General features: G+C 44.6%; 2 protein-coding genes across 2 annotated transcripts in view; one reads left to right on the forward strand and one right to left on the reverse strand.

Moving 5' to 3' along the window:
- LOC137049528 (beta-1,4-N-acetylgalactosaminyltransferase 3-like) overlaps positions 1-4,619 on the forward strand; it is a 42,875-nt gene extending 38,256 nt beyond the window's left edge. Inside the window, exon 19 of the mRNA XM_067428068.1 lies at positions 4,306-4,619. Coding sequence (XP_067284169.1) covers positions 4,306-4,411 — 106 coding nt within the window. The 3' untranslated portion in view covers positions 4,412-4,619. The remainder of the gene's footprint in view (positions 1-4,305) is intronic.
- Positions 4,620-10,532: 5,913 nt separating this feature from the next.
- On the reverse strand, positions 10,533-24,116 carry LOC137048815 (troponin I, slow skeletal muscle-like). The gene is made up of 6 exons (XM_067427107.1): positions 24,087-24,116; positions 23,940-23,981; positions 23,731-23,862; positions 23,534-23,623; positions 10,919-11,101; positions 10,533-10,694 (listed from the first exon to the last, which is right to left on the reverse strand). The coding sequence occupies exons 1-6, from the start codon at positions 24,096-24,098 to the stop codon at positions 10,593-10,595; spliced, it is 561 nt and encodes a 186-aa protein (XP_067283208.1). The 5' UTR covers positions 24,099-24,116; the 3' UTR covers positions 10,533-10,592.
- Between the last annotated feature and the right edge of the window lie 3,383 nt (positions 24,117-27,499).

Below are 27,499 nucleotides of genomic sequence, written 5' to 3' on the forward strand. Positions count from 1 at the left end.
ACACATTATTTTTATTTTATTTGGTACTTGTCACAGACACGCCAGGCTCCCATGTCACAGACACCCCACGTTCACACTCCCCGGAGTACTGATTACACACACCTGCACATTATCAGCACCTTATCACTCACAGCATAAAACATGCTCACACACACACGTGTCCGGTCTCGTTTGCACAAGGTACTAACCTGCTCTGCTTACCTTAAGGACTCCCTCGAAGTGTTACCTCTATCTCCGTTGAATTCCAAGACTCCAGCGATCTCCAGTGTCCAGCGTGTGTGTGTTCTGTGTTCTCCATCGTTCCCTCCTGAGCCTACCCAGTCCATCTCTACATCACCCAAGAGCCTGTTCACTGTCACCTCACTTCACTCTGCCACTGCCATTCTCTACTGGTGCCCATTCAAATAAACTCTGTTAACCATCTCTTGTCTCCGTCAGTCTGTACCATAACAGAAGACCGGACCAAGACCGCGGGCACCAGTATGAGCCACCCGGATCCCTTCCAAGAGCTGGTGGATGCTGTACGCCGCGAAGTCACCGCCACTTCACAGGCACCGGCAAGCACTTCCGCATCCACCAGCGCCACTTCTTCATCCCCGGTTTTCGCCAGTCCCATGGCCAAGCCGGCGCCCTTCTCTGGATCGGCGGAGGACTGCAACGGATACCTTCTGCAGTGCTCACTGGTCCTGGAGATGCAACCGCACCTTTATCCCTTGGATCACGCCCGCGTGGCGTTCATCATCTCGCAACTGAGTGGTAAGGCCCTGCGCTGGGCGGAAACTTTGTACTCTCAAGATAATCCCATTGTACAATCATTGTCAAGTTTCCTCTCCCATTTCAAAGATGTTTTCGGAAAGCCTGCTTGGGACGCTTCCGTGGGTGAGAAGTTATATCATCTCAAACAGAATGACATGTCAGTAAATGAGTATGCTTTACAGTTCAGAACCCTGGCCGCCGCCAGCGGATAGAATGAACAGGCGCTTCTCACCACCTATCGCCAAGGTCTGGATCCACGCATGCGGTTGCATCTCGCTGCATACGAGGATACCATCGGCCTAGAACGCTTCATCCAACTTTCCATCCGCTTCGCCACTCGTATGCAGGCGTGTCTGGAAGAACACCAGGACCAGTTCCCGAGCCTGCCGTCCCTCTGCCGACCAGTAGCCGTCAGCCCTCCAGAACCAGTCTCTGAGCCCATGCAAGTGGAGAATGGGAGATTGACCCCAGCTGAACGGAGGAGACGGCTCGGACAGAGGCTATACCTTTATTGTTTATTCCGATCATTTCATTGCCAAATGTCCCACGCGTCCACCTCGTCCTTTGGTGAGTGTGATCTACCCTTCATCATACAAAAGTCAGCCGTTAACCACCACTGTGAACCTCATTACTGCCGATGTTTCCTTATCAGTCTATGCCCTCCTCGACTCCGGTTCCGCTGGGAACTTCATATCCGGCGCCCTCTGCCGTCAGCTCCGTCTCCGTGGGGCGATCAATGCTTCTCCAGCTGTCTGTCTGCACTGCCTGTCCCTCCTGTGTTATCTTCTAGGAAGATTCCTGTCTGTGCTACCTCCATCGAGAGCCCCATTGATCAACGTTTGGTCAAGATTCCCTCCTGTTACGCCCCCTTTAGCGACGTGTTCTGCCCTCACCGGGCTTCCAAGCTGCCTCCTCATCGGCCATGGGACTGTGCCATCGATCTGCTTCCGGGTGAGGCAGTGCCCAAGGGGAAGATCTATCCCCTATCCCTTCCGGAGGAGAAGGCCATGGAAGAGTATATCCGGGAGGCACTCTACCAGGGCTACATCCGGTCATCGACGTCCCCTGCTGCCTCAAGTTTCTTCTTTGTGGCCAAAAAGGACAGAGGCTTGCGGCCCTGCATCGACTACAGAGCACTTAATAAAATCACTGTCAAGTTCCGTTATCCCCTTCCTCTCGTCCCAACAGCGCTGGAACATCTCCGAGGTGCCACTGTGTTCACCAAGTTGGACCTCCGCAGCGCATATAACCTCATCCGGATACGTGAGGGGGACGAGTGGAAGACAGCATTCGTGACCCCTACTGGCCACTATGAGTACCTTGTCATGCCATATGGACTCGCCAACGTATTCTAGGACTTCATACACAAGGTGCTCCGGGAGTTCCTCTATAAGTCGGTCTTGGTGTATATTGACGACATCCTCATCTACTCCCGGAGCCTGGTCGAACATCGCCACTACTTTGCGGAGGTCCTGAAACGCCTGAGGGAATTCCAGCTCTTCCTAAAGGCCGAGAAGTGTTCCTTCCACCAGCCCTCAGTGCAGTTCCTTGGATACAACATCGACCGCAGTGGCATCCGGATGGACGAGGGGAAGGTGGAAGCCATCAGATCCTGGTCACTCCCTTCTACCATCAAAGAACTCCAATGTTTCCTGGGTTTTGCAAATTTTTACCACCGCTTCATCAAGAATTACAGTATCATCTCCGGTCCACTCACCCATCTCCTGCGATGCAAGCCCAAGTCTCTGTCCTGGACTCCAGCGGCCACACAAGCCTTCGAAGATCTGAAAGAAGTGTAACTCCCTCTCCAGTCAACAGATACGGACACAAGGCGTTCTTCTCTAGGGGCATTTATTAGTCAAATTATGTCATCCTCGATGCCATCAAACATGCCGTGAGAACTAAATGAAACATAAAGTCACGTTATACCTTACATTGATAATTACACATCAAATAACTATGCATACCTCGTTGGCCGCGTTAACTCCAGGGAGTGAAAACAGGTAATAAAGGCACTTCTCTTCCGTGTGTCTCTTGGTGAACTTACAAATGTAATAATGACATTACCAAAGCTTTGCGAGCCGCAGTTAGCTCCGCATGCGCTAGCTGGTGCAACATCAATAATCGTCTGAACCAACCAAAACACAGAAAAATTGTTCCGCTATACAAGCCTACAAAACAAGTCAGCTTGAACACATAATTTAAAGTAAAAGAAATACAGATAAATATAAATATATTATGATATATTTAAATGTGGTTATTTATTAAATTAAACCTATTCTTTTATGGAACTTAAATTATGCAACTGTCTCTGCTGGCAGCTACAAGAAGCCTTCTGAAACAGCTCCCCTCCTGGTACATCCGGATCCTGAGCTCCCTTTCGTCGTGGAAGTGGACACCTCCACCACCGGAGCGGGAGCGGTCCTGTCCCAGCAGCAGGGGACGCCCAGCCGCCTCCACCCATGCGCCTTCTTTTCCCGGAAGTTCAACCCGGCGGAAGTTAACTATGACATCGGCAGCCGGGAACTCCTCGCCATCAAACTCGCCCTAGAAGAGTGGTTGGAGGGAGCTAAGCACCCGTTTCATGTCTTAACTGACTTAGTATCTAAGGGATGCCAAGAGACTCAACCCTCGCCAGGCCAGATGGGCACTCTTTTTTAGGAGGTTTCACCTTCCAGATCTCCTACCGCCCTGGGTCCAAGAATGTAAAGGCCGACACCCTCTCCCGCCTACATGCCTCTGAGGGACCCCCCTAAGAAACCGGAATCAGTTCTTCCAGAGAAAGTCTTCGTGAGTTGAAAAAGACCCTTCCCTCCTCCAATGCCTCCGCTGCCGCTCCGCCGGGTTGCCCCCCAGACCATCAGTACATCCCACGGGCACAGCGCACACCCCTTATTTATTCCGCACATTCATCACTGGGCGCTGGCCACCCAGGGATCAATGAAACCCTCTTGCTGCTACAAGACCGCTTCTAGTGGCCCAACATGGCAGCCGACGTCAGAAGGTACGTGAGAGGGGGCCGGGAGTGTGCCATCGGTAAGAGTCCCCGGCACCTCCCTGCCGGCAAACTCCTTCCGCTGCCCATTCCAACTCGACCCTGGTCACACCTAGGACTCGACTTCATCACGGATCTGCCTCCGTCTGATGGTTTCACCTGCATCCTGGTGGTAGTGGATAGATTCTCCAAGTTCTGTCGACTCATCCCCTTGAAAGGTCTGCCCACTGCACTCGACAATTCCACAATTCATTTCCCGGGTATGAAAAGCCTTTCTATCGCTCCTAGGTGTGACCGTCAGTCTCTCGTCTGGATACCATCAGCAGACGAACGTGGGGGGGGGGGGGGGGGGGGGGGGGGGGTTAATGTCACAGACACGCCAGGCTCCCATGTCACAGACACCCCACGTTCACACTCCCCGTAGTACTGATTACACACACCTGCACATCATCAGCACCTCATCACTACACAGCATAAAACACACGCTCACACACACACACACAAGTGTCCGGTCTCGTTTGCACAAGGTACTAACCTGCTCTGCTTACCTTAAGGACTCCCTCGAAGTGTGTTACCTCTATCTCCGTCGAATTCCAAGACTCCAGCGATCTCCAGTGTCCAGCGTGTGTGTGTTCTGTGTTCTCCATCGTTCCCTCCTGAGCCTACCCAGTCCATCTCTACATCACCCAAGAGCCTGTTCACCGTCACCTCACTTCACTCTGCCACTGCCATTCTCTACTGGTGCCCATTCAAATAAACTCTGTTAACCATCTCTTGTACCGTAACAGAAGTGTCCTTAATAATATTATATAAATAAGAGATGTTTACAGTCCACAAGACAAAAAAAAAGCTGAATTTATAAAAATAAAAAAATTAAACCCTGTTTAAAAGTTAATGTTCCCTTGATTCTAATACTGTGTGTCATTACCTGGATGATCCACGGCTGTTTTTGTCTGTTTTTTTTTTTGTTGTGATAGTTGTTATTGAGTCCCTTTTTTGTCCTGAGCAGTGACACCGCCCAATGTTCTTCAGAAAAATACTTCAAATCCTACACATTCTTCAGTTTTTCAGCATTTTGTGCAAATTTGAACCCTTTCCAGCAGTGACTGTCCATCCATCCATCCATCCATCCATCATCTTCTGCTTATCCGGGAGAAAGTCATGGGGGCAACAGTCTAACCAGAGACGCCCAGACTAAGAGCAGTTCACAAACCTATTATGAGTGAAATAAAAACAAAGACAGAGACTTAGAGCAATGCCCAGAGTTGGGGACCCCTGTAGGGCCTGGCCAGGCTCAGCTCGAATGAGAGACGTGGGGCCGCCCTCCTGTGGGCTCACCACCTGCAGGAGAGATAATAAGGGGTCTGTGCAAAGTGGATCGGACGACAGTCGAAGGCAAGGCCCCAGATGACCCGATCTCTGGACACGGAAACTGGCTTTAGCAGTGACTATGATTTTGAAATCTATCTTTTCACACCGAGGACAACTCGCCCTTCGCAGAGAATTTGATTGACAGACGATCTCACCAATCATAATCTGCCATTTTGTCTTACAAAGCAGTCAGGAGAGTTTGTAGAATAATGTCAGTGAACTTGAAAAACGGTGTGTACTGAACATCTTTCCACAGTTGAAAAAGCATTCCTTCTGGTGTTCATGCGTGTTTATTTGATGCTATGAAGTAATTAGAAGGAAGAGTTCACAGAAGAGGTAATATCAGTTCCTAAGAGTTAATACCAGGTGCAAGCAGCTTTATCTGAAGCATAACAGCGATCTGTCACTTTAACTTAATGTATTATCTGACACATTAAAGAGCCTTTTGTAAACCTTTGAGTTCACAGTGTGCTCAAATGTTCTTCAAGGTTAAATGAGATTAGTTGCAAAGAACATATAGTCTAAAAATATAGTGTGAACCACTTGAGATAATGCCAACTTTAGTCGCCACCCTCTCAATTTACTACCAAAGACTTTTAGTGTCCAATCACAATTTAGTTGCTTTAGTACTAGCATTAGTTAATAAACAAATAAGTATTTTATTTCCATGTTATGCAAAAGACAAACTGCATTAAGTGTTCACGTCGCATTGGGAATGTGTAACATGCAAACTTGGACAAACCACACTTGAAAGAGTTAAGGCAGTTTAAGTCATCACCTTTATTTATGTAGAATACAGATTGTTGCAGCTTTGCAGTGATAAACAGGGAAATAATTATCAATGATGCAAACAGAATCCAGTTCTGATGTAAAGCAGCTCTAAAAAGACAATAGTAACCTTTTGTTAAAACCTGTTTCACAGACAAGGCTTAAATCTAGTCCCAGACTAAAATGGCTTAACTGCAACTAAAATGGGTTTTAACTGCAACTTCCACTGAAATGTCTTAAAATATGTCTGTGCCATTGCTTTGACTCTAGATGAACACCAGCAAGGTGTTTTTAAGGCCTAATTGAACTTTGTCTTAATCTAAGCCCTGTCTATGAAACCAGGTCACTGACTGTGATTACAGGATTACTGTGGTCTAATTCAAAAATGTGCAAAATTCTTAAACTGAATATTCCATTGACACAGTTGGTCAGCAAACATACTTGAAATGTGCATCTTTGATTACAATTTGATACATTCTGGGTTGGGTTAAAGACAAAGGATGAAGTGTCTGTTTTAATGTGTCTCAACTTTTAATGATGTTTTATTAACAAAGTTCGGGAGGAGCGTGTATAATTAACTCAATCAATGAGAAAAGAGGTATAGGGCCTATATATATATATATATATATATATATATATATATATATATATATATATATATATATATATATATATATATATATTAGGGGTGTAACGGTTCACAAAATTCACGGTTCGGTTCGATACGATACACTGGTGTCACGGTTCGGTTCGGTACGGTTCGGTATGTTTTAGATACAGCAAAAAGAAAAAATTGGCAGATAAATTACCTTTTTTGATTATTATTTTATTAAAACTAACAAAGTATGATTTTTTTTTTACATTGAACAATGATGGAGTTATACTTTACCCATCTTCTATGTAGTTACAGAAATAAGACATTAGCTCTTTACATTAGCTCTCTCCACACTTTTTTCACACACTACTGCTTCTGTCATCCCTATGGCCAAATCCTCAACAGGTGTGACTCTCAAGGGGGCGTGTCTGAAGAACGTGGCTGTTCAGCTCCCATTCATAATGTAATGTGCCGTTACAGTCAGGTAGCTTTGTGTAGCCCTTGACGTCCAGCCGTCTGTTGTCAGAGCAACCGCTGTTGCTTTGGCCAATTGGTTCTCTGTTTGTGCTTTTGTTTTTTGGGACAAAGCAGGAATTACTGGCTGAAATGGGCTCGTGAAGGAACATTGTAACGGGGCTCAATTACTTTAAGCATGTTCTTAAAACTCCGTCTGCAGTGCGTTTTGCGCTGCGTATGCGTATTCGTATTCAAATATGCTGCGTTTTCAGTCCGCAACCGTTAACATGGGTACGGAAAAAATATGCACCGCATAGACTACGCACTGCAGACGGAGTTTGTGTGAAAATGGGCGTAAGGTCTCATATCCGCGGCTATAAATGGGCCACTCGCCGCGGTGATGTCTTTTGCCATTTGAATAAGTTGAAAATGTCTGCCTTAATGCTGCGGGGATAGTTTGTGGCTGTTTCTCCTTTTTTTCGTCTTGTTGTCGGCGTAAATGAGTTGACATGACATTAATTATTCCCGCTGCTGTACCATCATGTAGCAAATGCGACATACCGTTGTTTTTTTTTATCCTTGCCAACACCATCATAGCTTACAAAGAATCCAAAGTTCACCCAAACACCAGACCTGTTGGTTATTGGAGGATCTTTATTTCTGGTTTGTTAAACGCGATAGCCATTTTGCCACGAGCATTCAGCGCGTAGCCTACTGAGTAAGCGAGCACCTGACTGAGCAGCCTAAAATAATTGGTGTTTTTTTTTTTTCACTTCGGCGGTGTCAGGGGCATTGCCTGTTATGTCGTTTTGGTTATTGTTGAACGCATGTTATTATATTTCACACACTTTTTTTTATTTTTCCAAGTCTAATTAATTAGTCCAAGAACCGTTCGGTACATAATGCGTACCGCGTACCGAACCGAAAGCCTCGTACCGAACGGTTCAATACGAATACGCGTATCGTTACACCCCTAATATATATATATATATGTATATATATATATATATATATATATATATATATATATATATATATATATATATATATATATATAGTATGAAAATATGGCAGTATGATTTTTTTCCCCTCATTCCTAAAAAAAAGTATATATTTTTTGTTGATGCAAGAATGTGGAATTAATATCAGCAAATGGAGTCTACGTCATAGACTGTAAATAAATATGGAGGTATTGTCTGTGACATCACCCATAGCATTCCGATTTATAGATCCTATCTATAAATCTGGTGACAAAGTAGACCCCTCTAATTATAGGCCGATTAGCATTTTGCCTATTATCTCAAAGATTGCAGAAAAATGGGTGGCCAACTTAATTATAGAACACCTTAATAGTGACGGTCCACCCTTACATCAAATGCAATTTGGCTTTCGATCTCGCCATTCAACAGAAACAGCTGTCTGTGTTTTTATTGAAAAGGTTAAATTTTATTTGGATAGAAATAGTTGTGTTGCTGCTGTCTTTATAGATTTTAAACGGGCATTTGACACAGTGTACCACCTCAAACTTATTTCCAGGCTTTCTGCATTTAATTTTACTGATCGTACAGTTGCATGGATAAGGTCTTATTTAACAGATAGACAGCAGTGTGTCCAGGTATGTAATAGTAAGTCACCTTACTTGGATTACTCAGTAGGCGTCCCTCAAGGGTCAGTTTTGGGCCCACTACTGTTCTTGCTTTATGTCAATGAATTACCTAATATATGCAAAAATGTAGACACTGTTATGTACGCTGATGACACAGTCATTTTTAAATATGCAAAAAATCCTTGTGAAGCAGCTAAACAACTTTCAAAAGCCTTAGATGATCTACAGAATTGGTTAATTGATTCTTGTCTTTGCTTGAATGTTCAAAAAACTGTATCAATGTTCTTTTCTAAGCCGACAACACCGTTAGTTCCAGCAAGGGTCTGCCTGGGAGGACAAGAATTGAAAAATGTTGATGTATTTAAATATCTTGGGGTCTATTTAGATTCAAAATTGTCCTTTCAAAAGCATGCTAAAAACATTGTAAACATAACTAATTTCAATATAATGAATTTTAAATATATTAGAGCATCCTTGACAGACAGAGCAGCAATCAGTTTCCTACACTCAGTGGTTCTGTCTCATATTGAGTATTGCATTACCAGCTGGTCATACGCGGGTTCTGTTATTAGACCTGTTGAATCATGCTACAAAAGGGCATAGAAGGTTTTGGATAAGAAGTCTTTTTCATACCATCACTGCAATATTCTTGATAAATACAGTTTTTTTTAAGTTTCTCTAATTTTAAACTATTAAAATCTGCTTGTCTGATTTATAAAGCTATTCACTATCTGGCTCCTCCATCATTGAATGAGTTTATCAAACAGAAATCTCTTAGTGGCTCTGGTTTACGAGTAACGCGAGCCACCGTTAGAGGTGACTGTGATCCCCCATTTAGACGTACATCTTTTTCTCAAAATGTTCTGTCATTTCAGGGCTCTAGGGTTTGGAACAATATCCCACTTTCAGTGAGGGAATGTACTACTTTTCTTACGTTTAAAATAAAATTGAAAAGGTGGTTGAGAGAGACCCAAATATGCGACCATATTTGAGGTTAAGTTTGTAAGACGGGCTTGTGCAATATCCGTAATTCAATCAACTTCTTTTTTAGACTTGGTGTAATATAGATGAATTGTAAATTATGAGTAATATTATTACTTGTTTTTTTTTGTTTTTTGTTTTCTAATTAACTTGTCGCTGTTTTGTTGTGTATTCTGATATTGCTTGTTGTATTATTGTGTCTGTCTTTGTCTGATTGAGTTATATATAGTTTCTTCTTTCTTTTTTCTTTTTTTCTTTTATGCATAACATCTATCTGGCAGGGGGTCTGCAGATGGAAATTAGCCTAAGGCTATAATCTGGCATATTTACAATTGTTTTCATGTTCATTAATATGCATTGTTCCCACTTTCTTAAAATAAATAAATAAATAAAATAAGAAATAAGCCGTTCCGAAGCGTAAAGTAGAAACGAGCTGGCCATCGCCATCTTGCTAGCGTGTCATCGCGTGTCACTCCCGGAGAACAGAAAATGGACAAAGAGGCGGGATGTGAGCGGAGTTTGACAGACGCAATGACTATAGACAGTGGATAAATGGCTATCCACCTGTCACTCAAAGTAACCACGCCCTTAATCATGCAGAACTTTAATGTGTTATAAAAAAATGCACCCCCCTCACAGCTGTCATAAAGGGCAAAATTAGCCGCATAGCCCAAAAACACAATTTGTCCCAGTCTGTAAACATGTTTTTTTTCTGCTGTAAAGCTGGGAATTTTAACATGGGGTCACATAGGCATTCTTTTAAAAAAAAAAATTTTATCTTTTTTTCTTAGGTGTTTATTATTATAAGGGTAATTAAATCATCATAGGGTTTACATTCTGGGGCAATTAATATATTTAAAAGACTAGCAGTTACTAATTTGCTAATATATATATATATATATATATATATATATATATATATATATATATATATATATATATATATATATATATATATATATATATATAAAAGCCTGGGGATCAGCCAGAAAACATTTCAGTCTTGTCCTGGGCATCTCTGTCAAGCCCAAGGCCATCCGGTCAGGTTGATTTCAAGAAGGGACTCACTGGCCTCCTCCCGCAGCGTCAAACATCTTCTTTCTTCCCTCCATGCCAGACATGGCTTCCACATTCTTACGCCAGTCACCTACTTCACTGGTCAAGACCTATTTGACAAAAAGAAACATTGGATTATAATGGTAAAAATGTTAAATCATGGCATGTAATATTGCCATAATGTGAAAATAAATTAAAGATTAAAAAGATTTTGTAATAAAACAAATTGTTCGGACATAATCAAAGATAAATGCTCTTGCAAATGAAATTTTAGGTTTTCAGTTATTCATATTAGCTATTTTGGTACAGTATATGTTTTATGTTTACTCCCTACCTTTTCTTGCTTTATATCTTCCTTCTTGACCGACTTCAGATTTGCACGGAGGTCCATGGAGCCTTTGTGTTTGGAGCCCAGCAGAGCTCTCATCATCTCATCAGCCGACACACGCACCTTCCTCAGGGCGGGTTTCTTGAACTTCCCCCCTAGATCCTGAACTTTCAACTTAAGCTCATTGATCTAAAATCAAGGGAATATATTTCCATTACTAAGGAGGTGCATAAAACCTAGAGAATGCTGTCTGTTAGAACAGGGATAGGCAATTTGTTTGGCCACGGGCCAAAAAAAAATCGCCACTAGACCAGAATATAGTCAACGGATAATTTAAGAAATAAATACATGAAAAATACAACTAGAATTGGCTAACATTTTGTTACAGTGTCTTATGTAACTGGCAGTGAGCTTATAAAAACTGTATTAATTAATTAATTAATTAATATTTAAAAATGAATAAAGTAGTTGCCTAGTGACACATAACCAAGTATGTTCATTCCAACTTTTAACACAGACCCAACACCAGTCACATCACGTGCACACCGTGACATCGCCCCCACAGTTGTTTAGATTTTGTATAGTAATAAAGTAATTTAGTTCAGTTAGAGAACAGACAGTACAAATAAAAAGTAAACGTGTCTGCTTAATAAAACTTGATCCAAATGTCCAAAAGTGTGTCGCAGCACAAACGCAGCAGGAGTCAGATTTCGAGCTGACAGACAAGATGATCGCGGAAGTTTTGGTTTCAAATTGAAATGTAAAAGCGCCTATTTAAGTGAGTTTGTTATTGTGTGCTGTTGTGTTTTTTATTAAGCATAATAGGCTAATGAACCCAAAGTTGAACCCGAGCTGCATCACCACATTGGGAACGCCGCTGCATGTGTCACAGAACGCTCAACTGCGCCTCCTCCTGGTTTCACCAGATCCCTCTCTCCTGCGTATTAGGACTGCATTCTCCTGATTAACCTCATTATCATTGTATCATTATCACCCTGTGGACCCTCAGCTCACCTTTATCTGGACTGCATCGTTCTTTGTTCATTTGTGAAGTCTTGATTCACCTACACGCTGTCTCTAGCTCATTTCTCGTGTTTGCTCTTGTATTTTTGACTTGGACTTTGTTATCGTTTTTGAACCTAAGCCGCCTGCCTCTGACCTATGCCTGTTTGACCTACGTTTCTTGGATTTTCCTTATTTACCTGTATTAATAAAATACTGGAGATGGATCCGAACGCCTCAGTCTCTTTGTCGCAGCATGATTGCGTCCTGAAGCATGTGTGGCATCAGTCCAATAGAGAAACAGAATGTCATAGGAGGGTGACGTCATAGACCCGGAATCTATCAAGCAAGCCGGCAAACACAAGCCATTAGCTTCTGTTGCCTTCAACAAGCGCTCTGTGTCATTCTTCTGTCATTCTGTGTTTGTGTCTGAGTTCAGACTTTTATTATTTTCGTTTGCACTCACACAACATACTGACATTGGGTGTGTTTACATTCACACCAGTAAACTGATAACTCAAAAAAATCAGCTTATTGAAACAATCAGTTTTCACCGTTTACATGCAAAAAAGTCATCTGACAATGCAAGTAAACTGCGTTTACATTACTTTATTAATAAACCGGTTATTTCCTTGTAGTGACGTCAAAAATAATAATGTCCGTATCAAATGTTGTGATGTTAAATAAAGCATGCACTGTGTAAACGGGAACTTTACCAGCTCATATTATCCCTGTATGAGATGAGAATAACACATCTTTACAATTTTCTGGGTCTTAAAAGAGTCTGCGTTTGTGATATGTCCTTATTTCATGCAAAATGCTAGCTCGCTCTGGATGCGTTTAAATCTGCTCTGAGTTTGCGTTTTTGTCACATATCACACATCCGCTCTTCAATAAGCCGAAAGAAAGCAGGTTATTGTGTTTACATGCAGCGCGAATTCGGGGTGAGGGGCAAAAAACGTCTCAGGTTACGTATGTAACCCTAGTTCCCTGAGGGAACGAGACGCTGCGTCGAAACGCTGTGAGAACGCCTCTGCATTAATGCGTCGTGAAGCGCCTGTAGAACTATTCCATCGGAAAAAAGATCGATCGTCGGCGCGATGACGTCATCGACCGGAAGCTATAAAGCGTCCGTGAAAACAAACAGGAACTAACTTCTGATAAAGCCTGAAGTAAGTGATCACGGACACGCCGGGAGTATGGCAAAGCGACCAGCGTCTCGTTCCCTCAGGGAACTAGGGTTACATACGTAACCTGAGACGTTCCCTTTTGGGGAACTCGAGCTGCGTCGAAACGCTGTGAGAACGCTTATACCCACATCGCCATAGGACCAAGTGTCTCGTATGTGTGAAGCCGAAGCGCACACGGTTACAAGAGTACCTGTGCCCCAACAGTAGATGCCAGGTCTAGTTCGTAGAACCTGACAAAAGTTAATGGAGACGACCAACCGGCCGCGTTACAGATGTCATGGAGGGAAGCCCCCGACAACAGTGCTTTAGAAGCAGCCATACCCCTGGTAGAATGCGCCCGGACAGCCAGTGGAGACGGCTGCCCGGCCGCCTCATAAGCAAGTGAGATGGCCTCGACCACCCACTTGCTCATTCTCTGCTTAGATACTGGGGCCCCTTTCTTAAGGGGCCCGAAACAGACAAACAGCTGATCAGTTTTCCTCCACAGGGCAGCTCTGTGGACATAAGTATCTAGTGCTCTAACAGGGCACAGCAGATTTAATCTTTCCTGGTCTGATGTCGTGAAAGGAGGAGGACAGAACGCTTGAAGAGTAATGGGGCCCCGTGGGCTCGTAGGAACCTTGGGGACATAACCCGGCCTGGGATGTAGAAAGGCTTTCACCATCCCCGGCGCAAACTCTAGACATGAGGGCCCTACAGACAGGGACTGAATATCTCCTATTCTTTTGAGAGATGAAATAGCCAAAAGGAACATAGTCTTGAGGGTGAGGAACTTATCCGAAACCTCCTCCAAGGGTTCAAACGGAGGCTCGGACAAGCCCTGCAAAACAATGGCTAAGTCCCATGCTGGGACCCTCGAGTGCATAACAGGCCTCAACCTTAAAGTGCCACGGAGGAAACGTGTAATCAGAGGGTGTCTTCCCAAAGACACTCCACCCAAAGGGACGTGGAAGGCACCCAAGGCCGCCACGTACACCTTTATTGTGGAGGGGGTCAACCCTGCCGAGAACCTTGCCTGCAGAAACTCCAGCACTGTACCAACCGGGCAGTTAACTGGGTCCCACTGGCGTTCTCTGCACCATGCTGAGAAAAGTTTCCATTTCAGAGCGTACAGTTTCCTCGTGGATGGAGCTCTGGAGTGAAGGATGGTCTCTACGACCTCGGCCGAGAGACCTTCCTCTATGAGCCTAGCCCCCTCAGAGGCCAGGCCCACAGTTTCCACATCTCTGGGCGTGGGTGCAGGAATCTCCCGCCCGCCTGAGAGAGTAGATCCCTCCTGGTCGGAATCTCCATCGGAGAGCCTTCCAGGAGAGATATCAGGTCCGAAAACCATACTCGGGTCGGCCAGTACGGAGCCACTAGAAGTACCTGGGCCCCGTCCCGGCGTACCCTCTCCAGAACTCCTGGAAGCAAGACAATCGGGGGGAAGGCGTACAGAGGTAGCCTCGGCCACTCCTGTACCATGGCATCCAACCCCAGCGGGGCTGGATGGGTCAGAGAAAACCACTGCGGGCAGTGAGAATTCTCCGCCGAAGCAAATAGGTCTATTTCTGCTCTCCCATATACCTTCCATAGGAGCTCCACCACCTCTGGGTGGAGTCTCCATTCCCCGGGCCTCGGCCCCTGCCTCGACAGGCTGTCCGCTTCCTGATTCAGGACCCCCGGGATATATACTGCTCTGATCGACAGTAATTTCCCCTGGGCCCACAGGAGGATCCGATGTGCCAATTTGTCCAATGGACGGGACCTCAGACCCCCCTGATGATTTATATAGGCGACCACCGATGTGTTGTCTGACCTGACTAGCACATGGTGGCCCCTGAGGTCGGGCAGGAACTGTTTCAATGCAAGAAACACTGCGAGCATCTCTAGCCGATTTATGTGCCAGTGCCGCTGATGTTCCTGCCATAGACCCTGGGATGAGCGACCACTCATGGTCGCCCCCCAGCCCGTGAGAGAGGCATCTGTCGTTAGCGTTACGCGACGAACATGAGCCCCTAACACGGGACCCTGAGATAAAAAACCCGGGTTTTTCCACATGACCAGAGCACGTAGGCATCGCCGCGTGACTGTGATCGTGCGGAGTGGATTTCCCCTCGGGGAGAATCCTTTTGTTTTGAGCCACCACTGCAGTGGCCTCATGTACAGTAGGCCAAGAGGTATAACATTGGACGCTGCTGCCATGAGACCTAACAGTTTCTGGAACTGTTTCACAGTGACGGCCCGGCCTAGCTTCTGTTCTTTGACTGCTGCCAGGATCGATGCTATGCGTGTTGGCAATAATTGCGCCCGCATTATTACCGAGTCCCAGCTCACACCTAGAAAAGTGGTTCTCTGAGCCGGAGAAAGCACACTCTTCTTGGCGTTCAGCCTCAACCCCAACTTCGACATATGTGCGAGAACAGCATCTCGATGCTGAACCGCCATCTGCTCTGTATTCGCTAGAATCAGCCAGTCGTCGATATAATTCAGTATGCGGATGCCCTGCAGACGCAACGGCGCCAGAGCTGCATCCACACACTTGGTGAATGTGCGGGGTGACAGTGCTAGACCGAAAGGAAGTACTCGATATTGGTATGCCTCTCCCCCGAAGGCAAACCTGAGAAACTTCCTGTGATGTGGAAGGATGGAGACATGAAAATATGCATCTTTGAGGTCTATGGTGACAAACCAATCCTCTAGTTTGATCTGCGACACAATCTGTCTGAGTGTGAGCATCTTGAACTTGAGCTTGGTCACCGAGCGATTTAGTAGACGCAGATCTAATATCGGGCGTAAGCCCCCATCCTTCTTCGGCACGATGAAGTAACGGCTGTAAAACCCAGACTCCCTGCTGGGAGGGGGAACCCTCTCTATAGCCCCTTTTTGCAGGAGTGTCTGTACTTCCTGTGCCATTACCAGAGCCTGCTCCGGGCCCACCTCTGTAGGTAGGACACCGCTGAAAGGAGGTGGCCGACTTTTGAATTGAATGGCGTACCCCCTTTCTATTATCTGCAGGACCCAATGAGATATATTTGATAGACATTTCCACTCGTCTAGAAAATCTACTAAGGGAACCAGCCTCTCGAGGCTGGCCTCTGGTGTACTTTGAGCAACAAGCACAGTGCCCTGAAGCGGCGAACCGGCAGGGAACGACTGACTTGACTGCTCAGGGGCCCCCCGAGGGGGGCACGGACCACCCTCGGGTGGCCCGCGGAGACCGACTGCGCCCCGGCATTGCGGCGGGGTTGGCAGCGTGGCCCCCAGAGGGTGCCGCAGGGAAACGGGTACCGTTGGCAGGGGTAAACACCGTTTCCCTATGGGGGGAACCACCCTCAGCGTCCTGACACTTCTGGCGTCAGGAACGCTTTGACGAGGCCTTCTTGGTGATCAGGACTGTCCTCAGATCAGCCCTGCCCCTCGATGGCCTCGTCTGAGAGCGCCGCCCCTCGTCCCCGCGCTGAGGGGGAGTTCGGGTAGCGACGCTCTGCTTCTGTTTTGCCCTGTGCGAGGCGCTCGTACTCGGTTTGGGCTGCTTGATGTCAGCAGCAGCCCCAGGGACCTGAACCCTGAGAGGGAGAAACTGCTTGAGCGCCGCAGCTTGCTTTTTGGACTCCTGGAACCTCTCGGTGACAGTATGGACTGCGTCACCGAAGAGGCCTCCAGGAGAAAGCGGCGCATCCAGCAGAAAGGCTTTCTCCCTCTCTTTGATGTCAGTGGGGTTCAACCATAGATGCCTCTCCGTGGCCACCAGGGCTGCCATAGAGCGGCCCACACATCTGGCCGTCTCCTTGGTGGCCCGGAGAGCTAAATCGGCTGACGAACGAAGTTCAGTAATAATATCTCCCTCCACTGCATCACTACTGTCCAGATCCCTCAGCAGGTCAGCCTGGTATGCCTGCACTATTGCCATAGTGTGCAGGCACGCAGCCGCCTGACCCGCTGCCGAGTACGCTTTGCCCACCAACGCCGACGTTGTTTTTAGAGGTCTGGTGGGCAAAGACGGGGCTTTAAGGGACGATGCCGAGGAAGGCGAGAGATGGCTCGCGAGCGTCTCTTCAACCTTTGGCATCGCCCATACCCATACTGTTTCAGCCCAGCGATGTTACTATAGACCGAAGTCTGTGGGCTGAAAACACGGTATGATGCCGGTCTCTTCCACGATCTTGCCACCTCAGTGTGCAAGTCGTGAAAGAATGGCAAGCCCTGCCGCTGAGGCTCTGAAGCGCGAGAAGGCAGGAATCTCTCGTCTAATTTACTTGCACGCTTTCTTCCTGCCTCATATCTCTCGGTTGGCCAGTCGATGTTAAGCCTGGCCACCGCTCGCGTCAGAACCTCAACGAGCTCCTCGCATGCAGGGGACTGAAGTGGCGAGTCTTCAGTCTCGATGCTTTCAACGTCCACCTCCTCAGAGCTGGACAGATGAAGCACCGGCGACTCTCTCGGGGGGGAAGAAACCGCCATGCGTGCTTCCATGCCCCGAGAAAAGCCGCTGGATGGTGCAGGTGAGGGCAGAGATAAGGCAGCGCCCATCTCTAACCCCTCTGCAACATCCAATTGTGATCCCCACCAAGGTTATTTTCGTAAACGAAAACTGAAACTAAGACTAAAACTATTGGTCAAAAAACATTTTCGTAAACTGAAATAAAATTTAAAAATCTGAATAAATAAAAAACTTAAACTAAACGAAACTAACTACTCTTACTAAAAAACTAACTGAAATAAAATAATAATTAGCAAAAATAAATATTCGTTTTCGTTGTTAATAAGCTCTCTTTAATGTGGTGGAAAATCTGACTGTGGCGGTTGAGGGAGTGTCTGTTGCGCTACTGCGCGTCAAGTGAGCTGAGGAGATTAATCGCTGTCCTGTGACGGACGCGTTTAGACAGTCAACACATCGCCAGTCCTAAACGGCAATTCACAAAGAATCAATGCGTCCGTGGCAGTGAAAGGGGAAATAACACAAGGTAATGAGATGCACGTTGAACTTCTTTTAAGCTCACTGCTTTAGAATGCCGTTTCTTACGTGACGAGAGACGCAGGCGCAAAAGTCAGCAACTATATTAGCAAATAACGTTAACGTTACTAGCCTACTGTGCGTTTGAGATTTCATGTTTGCATAATATTGACAGGCTCAAAGGTGTTATCATAATCATTTACTACTAATAATATTATTATCTGTGTGGAGACATTTCCCCACAAAGTAGGGAATGCCAGGACACACACACACACACGGGTTTGTTTCACTATATAAGTGAGGACATTGCATGGACTTCCATTGATTTTATATCAGGTTAATGATATTTTATATCTCCTAACTCAATTCCTATCCCTAAACCTACCCATCCCAAGAACGTGCAAAACAATAGATTTAAATAAAAACATGTTTTGGCCGATTTATAAGCCTTTTTAACTATTAAGGACCAGTCAAATGTCCTTACTAGTAAGTTATCATAATATTTTACTAGATAAGTGAGGACATTGGTCCCCTTTACAATTATTGCACAACAAACACACACACACACACACACACACACACACACACACACACACACACACACACACACACACACACACACACACACACACACGCACACACACATGTCTGGTGCGCTATCTTTGTGGGGACTTGCCATATAGACGGTTTTTATACCATACAAACCATATATTCTATCCCCCTACACTGCCCCTGCCCCTAAACCTACCCATCACAGGAAACTTTTTACATTTTCAAAAGAACTCATTATGTATGATTTATAAGCTTTTGTACCCATGGGGACCTCAATTTAGGTCCCCACGGTGACACGAGTCTGTGTGCATTCAGTTTGAAGTCCTCACCAGGCTAGAAAAACATGTACACACACACACACACACACACACACACACACACACACACACACACACACACACACACACACACACACACACACACACACACACACACACACACAGAGCAAAACAGTGTGTAGACACTGCTAGCCTACATTGTACTACTGAAGAAATTAAAATAAGCTTTTAATTGTTTAACAATATTTCATCTGTTATGAGTGAGTTTGTCTGGAATTAATATTTTTTACTTTTATATTTTACATTGCATCTATTTTGTTCTTTAAGATAGATCCTGTATAGGTCATAGTTTGACTCAAGCTTTTTTGCTCAAAGGTGAAGACCCAACTTTATACATGTTTTGTAAGACTGTCCTGGGTTTAAACAATAATGCTCGTTTATCAAGTTATTTCACTTAAGGATGTTTAGTAAGATTAAACTCTAATCTGTTAATTAAACTTTGCTGAAATTAAAAACCTTGATTTGGTCTCTACACTTCATTATGGTAACTCTGCTAAACTATAATTACTAAAACTAAAACTGAAACTAAATAAATAAAAACTAAATAGAAATGTATTTGCAAAATAAAAACTAAACTAAAACTAGCAAAACCATTTGTAAAACTAACTAAAACTAAACTGAAATTTGTAGCAAAATTGAAAACGATAATAAAATAAAAACTAATTTTAAAAAGCAAAACTATAATAACCTTGATCCCCACGACTGCAGCCTCTGCTCCGCCTCGGCGGCAGCGGGACCAGAGCCGCGGGGAACACGAGCCGAGGCACCCTCCTCGAAGAGTGCCTGGCGGGAGCGCAGCGTTCTCAGCGGTAGTCTCTTGCAATGCTCGCAAGCAGCCCCCTCGAGGGCTGCCTGGGCATGCTGCGCTCCCAAGCATGCAACACAGAGAGAGTGTGTATCCCCACCCGTGATGTAGCGTGGGCAGGGAGGAACACACTTCCTGAAATTGCTGCTTTCACTCGCCATTTCTATCTATTTATTTTCTCTTTTCTTTGTTAATATAGGAATATTTAACAAAAAGGGTGGAAAATCTCTGATAATAGACAGACAAAAACACCAAATAGACAGACAGGTTCACACAGATCGCTTGCTGAAGGCTCAGAAGCTAGTTCCTGTTTGTTTTCACGGACGCTTTATAGCTTCCGGTCGATGACGTCATCACGCCGACGATCGATCTTTTTTCCGATGGAATGGTTCTACAGGCGCTTCACGACGCATTAACGCAGAGGCGTTCTCACAGCGTTTCGACGCAGCTCGAATTCCCCGAAAGGGAACTACCTGTGTCGACCGGTTTATGCTTACGCCATTTATGACCTTATGCTGATAAAAGAAAATGGGTTACCGCGTTTACATGACCATGTTCATTGTCGGCTTATTAGGCATAATCTGCTTAAGAATGTGCATGTTAATGCAACAGTTCAGAAAGTGTGTTGCTCCCTGCTCAAGCTACGTCACAAGCGGGGATACACACTTAATGTGTGTTGTTTGTTTAGGAGAGCAGCACCTGCAGTTGGTGCTAAAGTGTGCGAGTAGTGTTAGGCTCTGCCTTTTCGCGTGCTGCGATCCCTCTGGGATTCACCTGGCAGATCAAACAACATTTCTCTGGGTTCGAGAGCCCGCACTGCGGATTCTCCCGCCCGGGGGACCATCTTCCTCTGAGAAGGTTGATGTCTGCAGCATCCCCAGTTCTCCTGTGGGTGTGGCTGAGCGAGCTGCCATAAAAATCAGACTCAACAAGCTTTTTCTCCCTGCGCGCTCTGCCCAGCTTCCATGTAGAAGTCTGCTGTTTTTTTTTTAATTTTCACCCTGCAAACTTCTGTCTATAGTAATATCGCAGAATTTAAAAGACACAGATATGGTCAGATGCCGCGGGTTGAATAAACGCTCGCGAGCCATCTCTTGCCTGAGTCTGCATCGCCCATAAAAGCTCCAGTTTTGGCCACAAGCCTTTAAAAGTCACTTCTTCATTAGTGGGCAAAGCGTACTTGGCAGCAAATCAGGCCGCCGCATGTCTGCACAACATGTCCATCATGCAGGCATACCAGGCTGACCTGCTGAGAGCTGGGTGAGAGCCACGAGAACAGAGCTAATTTGATCGATGAGCTCCGATCTTCAGCCAATCTCGCTCTCTGGGCCACAAAGGAGACGGCAAGATGTGTCTGTCAGAGCGTCGTATAGGCTTGATCCTTTCAGCCATGAAAGGGGTGAAACTAGGCCAGCCACTCACTTTAAAACAGTTTACGAGACTTTTAGGTCTAATGGCAGCTGTGTCCAACGTGATTCCATCAGGCCTGCTGTACATGAGACCTTTAGAGTGATGGCTCAAAACCAAGGGCTTTTCCCAGAGGGTAAACCCCTTTCTTGTAATCAAGGCAACGCAGTGGTGTCTCTGCACCTTGATTATGTGGAAAGATCCTTGGCTTCTGACCCAAGGCCCTTCCATGGGGGCACTTTGTCAGCATGCATCTCTGACAATAGATGTCTCCCTGACGGGTTGGGGGGGGGGGGATGGGGCAACTATGTGTGGTCGATCAGCTCAGAGTCTGTGGCAGGAACACCAGCATTTGTGGCACATAAATTGCCTGGAAATGTTGGCAGTGTTTCAGGCTCTGAAGCACTTCCTGCCACATCTCAATGGCCATCATGTGCTAGTATGCACAGACAGCACATCGGTGGTCTCCTACATAAACCATCAGGGAGGTTTAAGGTCCCGTCGCTTATACAAGTTGGCATGCCTTATCCTTCTCTGGGCTCAAGGGAAATTGCTGTCAGTTAGGGCAATGTACATCCCAGGGAGTCAGAATGTGGAAGCAGACCGAGACCCGGGGAATGGAGACTCCACAACGAGGTGGTGGAACTCCTCTGGGAGAAGTTTGGCAGGGCGCAAGTTGACCTGTTTGGTACTCAAGAAGACACACATTGTCGTCTGTAGTTCTCCCTAATGCATTAAGCTCTTCTTGGACTGGACACTATGGTGCAGGGGTGGCCGAGGCTGCCTCTGTACGCCTTTCCCTCAATTGTTCTGCTTCCGGGAGTTCTAGAGAGAGTACACCGAGACGGGGCCCGTCTTCTGTTAGTAGCCGCGTTCTGGCTTGTGTCTCTCCTCGACGGCTCTCCACTGGAGATTCCGATCAGGAGGGACCTTCTCTCTCAGGCGAGCGGTGTCTTCATACATCCTCACCCGGAGTTGTGGAAACTGTGAGCTTGGCCTCTGAGGGGGCCCAGCTCATAAGATCTGGTCTCTCAACCGAGGTTGTTGAAACCATTCTACACTCTTTAGCTCCCTTCACAAGAAAACTTTACTCTCTAAAGTGGAGACTCTTCACCTTATGATCCTGTGGGATCCAGTAAACTGCCCTGCGAGCGCTGTGCTGGAGTCCCCGCAGGACAGATTCTCTGCTGGGTTAGCCTCCTCCACACTAAAGGTGTGCATGGTGGCCATAGCAGCTTAACACACTCCTTTGAGTGGAGTTTCTTTAGGGCAACACCCAGTAGATCCCGTTTCCTCTGTGGAAATTTGAGGCTGAGGCCTGTTACATGCACCAGGGTGCCGGCCTGGGATATTTATATTGTCCTTCGGGGCCTTTCCGAGGCTTCCTTCAAGCGCTCGAGGAAGTTTTGGAGAAATTTCTCACTCTGAAGACAATATTTCTTCTTGCCATATCCTCTCTAAAAAGAATAGGAGATTTACAAGCCCTATCCATTGCACCCTCGTGCTTGGAATTTGCATTTGCATCTAGACTCGTATGGGAATGTAGGAATTCTCGTTCCTAATGTGGTGCTGCTCCTCGAGTTCCCATGATAGGGAACGTCTCGGTTACGTAACTGTAACCTTAGTTCCCTGAGAGGGAACGAGACGCTGCGTCACCATGCCATACTCCTAGCATGCCCGAAAGCGAACGGCGTGAGTTTGACAGCTTTCTTTATAGTTTCTCGTTCCCCCTCAGGGAACTAAGGTTACAGTCGTAACCGAGACGTTTTTACGCAGTAAGAAAGTTGATAGTTTTCCATGCAGCAAGAAAGTGGATAGTTTGTCAGTTCCACCACCCCTTCCCCGCACTTTTAGTTCTAATTATTTAAAAACCCTTGGTTTGAGCCAAATTCGAGTTCGAAGCCCTCCCCCAAGACAACGCGCCAATCATACATTTAAATCTACTCTCCATCAAGTATATGTAAGTTTAAACTGATGAATTAAAAGTTAAACTGTGCAGGTCTGCGAACCTCCTTGGAGACATATGGTGTAGTCAGGGGTGGGTAACTAACACTCAACGTCCACTCTCTTAAGCTGCTTCTGGTGTGTAAACTCTGCAGTATACAGTGAATGCAAGATTCCAGCCAACATCTCATGGAGTGGCCAGTGTAGGCACAATATGGGCTTGAGGTATGGGTATGTTCACATATTCTGTGTTGATCCTATCTGAATTTGCCCCAGTTAGAGTCTATATGAGATTCATATGGACTATTTCAGGCTGCATGGAACCCATGGACAAATCCATTTGGAGCCCATACCTTAAAACAAAATTGTGTCCACATTGGCCTCACCATGAAATGTTGGCTATGAGTTGCTATACGGAATATATCTTATCTGTTGGTTTAGACTTACATCTTTGTTGTGTTTGATGACTTTATCCTCATATTCGAATCTCTCTTCATCTACTGCATCAATTTTTGCATGGAGTTGCTTACACAGATTCTGTAGGTGAATATACAACATTAGTAAATACAATTGGTCTAAGACTTAATATTAATGAAGCTATACAGCATGTTTTGTCTTCAACTGACTTCAACTGAAAGCATCACCTGTAAATCATCCAGAGAGAGTCCAGAAAGCTGCAAAGGAGGGTGTTTTTCTGTAAGGTAGCGATTTTTCTCTTCATCCCTGTCCTGTTTCTCTTTCTCCAAATCCTCCATTGCTCTGTTAAGAAGCATCATCTGATTGAAGATGGAAGAGGAGCTTTAATGAAAAATGTCACAAAAAATACCGAACAAGTCAAAAAGATAAATCTAACCTTTAGAGAAAGTTTCCGTGATGCTGAAATCTTGGACTTAGGCTGTTAAAAAAAGATAAGGGAAATTAGGTATTTTGGAAATTATTGGTAGAATATTTATAAAATATTGATTAGCATGGCATGATTTGTCAAACAATCAGGACATACTTTGATGTCCATTTTTGGATTTCCAGGCCTTCGTAGCTGCCAAATTCAAAAGCCTGCATATTAATACTATATTTATGTAAATGCAAAAAGCAATATATAGCTCTTATGCTAGACATGGAAAACAGTTTGAACAACAAATGCTCACCTGACTGTCAGTATTGTTTGTTAAGAAACAAAAAAAGGGAAATCATTATCAGTGAGGCATTTATTAAAAGTATAAAATTAATATAAAATATATCAAATACATTTTATAATTTATTTGATTTTGATTAATCAAACTGTTTGACTAAAGTAATTTGAAACATTTCTTAATCACTAAATAATGCATTGTTCAATTCTATGCCAGGCATATGTCATCTGCAGTCACATAATAAAATCTTTGTTGTGGAATCTCAAGCACTCCACATGTCTGCTGACAAATTAAGCTGTCACGACTTATAATAATTCATTTTGTGTAAGATATGTAGCGAGGATTGTTGTCGCTATATATTAATATATATATTTTTCCTGGTCAATATTGGAGGGAAGGTTGTATAGCCACTCTGAAATATTCACTAAAAAACTAGCACCAGTATCACATAATTTACATGGAAAATAATGGAATTCTTTATGTTAGCATACTAATGTGTATCATAAATAATAAATAACCTTTAAAAAAAAGACTTGTACTTACTCGCCCATTGTGATGTCTTGTTGAACTCTAAAAAAAAGGAAATTCAAGAGATTTCAGATGAAACTTACAAAATAATGACAACACTAAACTGAAAATATTCTTAAGACAGAGTCAATTCTTTAAAGTAAGCATGGACGCTGTACATGGGTTGTGTCTGGTTGATGGCCACGGACAGGAGGCAGAACAACAGGGTGTTGAGACAAAGGGATTTTATAGCCCAGCTACCACTGGCTGACAGATATAGTTTCCGTCGCAAGGAATTGCCTGGGCAGTGCTTTAGAAATGAAATATCACCAACCATGAAGCTGTGACAATACAGCAATACATAAGAATACACAATGACGTTTCTATGGACTTTGGAGTTGAGTTGAGTTCATAAACACACATAAACAAACACAAAATGATCCAACATCGATATTTGTCATCCACATATACCCTCTTAAAATAGTTCCTGATTGGTCATGACCCAAAAATGAATTGCAGGTCTGTTCTCTAGGGTTGTGAAAAGCAGGGAAAAACAATGCTAAATGCAAATGACAAATTGTAAAACTATATAAATGCAAATAGTAAGGATATTGTTTGCCGTTTTTTGGTAATATTTTTCTTTTGTAAAATTGATTTGATGCTGTGTGATACTGGGACATGAAGACCTGATTGGTGGAGTGCTGCAGAGATGGTTGTTCTTCTGGAAGGTTCTCCTCTCTTCACAGAGAAATGCTGGAGCTCTGTCAGAGTGACCATCTGGTTCATGGTCACCCCCCTGACTAAGGCCCTTCTCCCCTGATTACATAGTTTGGCCAGGCGACCAGTGGTAGGAAAAATCCTGGTGGTTCCAAATTGCTTTCATTTACGGATGACATAGTCCACTGTGCTCATTGGGACCTTCAATACTGCAGATATTTTTATGACATATAATGTGTTTTACCATGATGCTATAGAACAGGGTTCCTCAAACTCGGTCATAGAGGGCCGCTGTCCCACAGAGTTTAGCTCCGACCCTTACCCATACAGGTTGAAATAAACTGAGGCCACACGAAGAGATGCTATAAAAACGTATAATCGGATAATCACAAAACCGGCACAATGCCCTGAAGGAGCCTGAGTAGTTTCAAGCCAGTGTTTTTCACAGGAGTCACCTACTCCTTGCAGAGTCCAACAATACCAAACATTGCAGGTTTTGCCTTATGGATTGTATAACCATAATAGTGTCCTTTAACACTTACAAAACTTTTAGTTCTAGATCTAGATCTAGTCCCTTTGAGACAAAACCACCACAGGAAAGTTGAAAACATAGGTCGATCGCTAAACAATAATTATGATAAAAATAATTTATAAACATTACAAAAGGAAGTGTGTGTGTGTGTGTGTGTGTGTGTGTGTGTGTGTGTGTGTGTGTGTGTGTGTGTGTGTGTGTGTGTGTGTGTGTGTGTGTGTGTGTGTGTGTGTGATCTAAGTTTATTTCTTTATTTGGATCCCATTAGCCAGTCAGTGGCTACTCTTTCTGCAGTCCCAACAAGTAAAACATAAAGGTAAAACTGCTGGACTGTGAATGAATCAACTCATTTAAATGAAGAGTTTGCGAATCAAGTGATTCATTTCAAAGAGTTGTTGAACTCTTTTGATCAGTTCCCTCCTTTACGAACGCAAGATTTAACAAAATAAAGTCTTTTGTGTCAAAAAAAAAAATGATGAAATTGATAAAAGTTGATGATTTCTATAAATCACAGTTCAAAGGGAAAACAGGTCCATGGAACGCTCACAATTTTTGCAGATTTAATTGTGTCCAACACAGACGATTCCACTACAGAGGATTGTATTTTGCACATAGCAAGAAACTCTCGTCACAAAGATGTTAATATGAGACCGAGATGAGACGTCCTACTGCAACGCATGCTGTTTTTTTGGCATGACATTTTGTAGTAATTTAAATGTACACAAATAAAATAAATAATTAACTCTTTCACATGAGGAAAAAAATTAAGTGATGGCACCGGTAACTTGCTATCACAGTTTATGAATTCAATGTCTTATTCTCTATGTGCAGATCCACTTGTCTGTGCAACACTTCTCTCGCGCCGCGTTCCACTTTATTCCTATGGGTGATGTCAAGCAACCTTATCACGCCCGCATAGCATTCCGGGAAGGCAGCGCTGCATTTGAACCGATTTGAATGCACAAATGAGGGGAAGCGTCACAACATCATGCTTCAAGGTGCAGATCCACTTCTCCGTGCAACACTTCTATCGCGCCGCGCTCCATTGGTGACATCAAGTGACTTTAACGCGCCTGCATGTCATTCCGGGAAGGCAGCGCTGCATTTGAACTGATTTGAGCGCACAAATGAGGGGAAGCATCACAACATCAAGCTTCAGTCGTGTCGCAAAAGTGGATCTCTAAGGTCAGTCATGTCACAAAAGTGGATCTCCACGGTATCTGTGTGTGTGGTTGTTTTGAAGGCATGGTCACTGATTACTAATTCTCATTATCACATCCAGCTGTACCTCATTTCACCTGCCTATTGGCTGCGTCCGAAAACCTAGGCAGCTGACTCGTTGCCTCGCTGCCTTATCAGACAATGACTTATAAGGCAGTGTTTTGTGCATGAAGGCACCTCAATAAACTAATTTTGGACAGACTTCTAAGGCAGTTTAATGATTGTGGCAAGGGGAGCGTGGTTCAGCAAGGTCTGCAGCGGGAGAGAGAGCCGAGGGACGAGCGGTAAGTGAGTGGGTTGGACACA

The sequence above is a fragment of the Pseudorasbora parva genome, chromosome 20 (assembly GCF_024679245.1).
Source record: "Pseudorasbora parva isolate DD20220531a chromosome 20, ASM2467924v1, whole genome shotgun sequence".
Taxonomy (NCBI): Eukaryota; Metazoa; Chordata; class Actinopteri; order Cypriniformes; family Gobionidae; genus Pseudorasbora; species Pseudorasbora parva.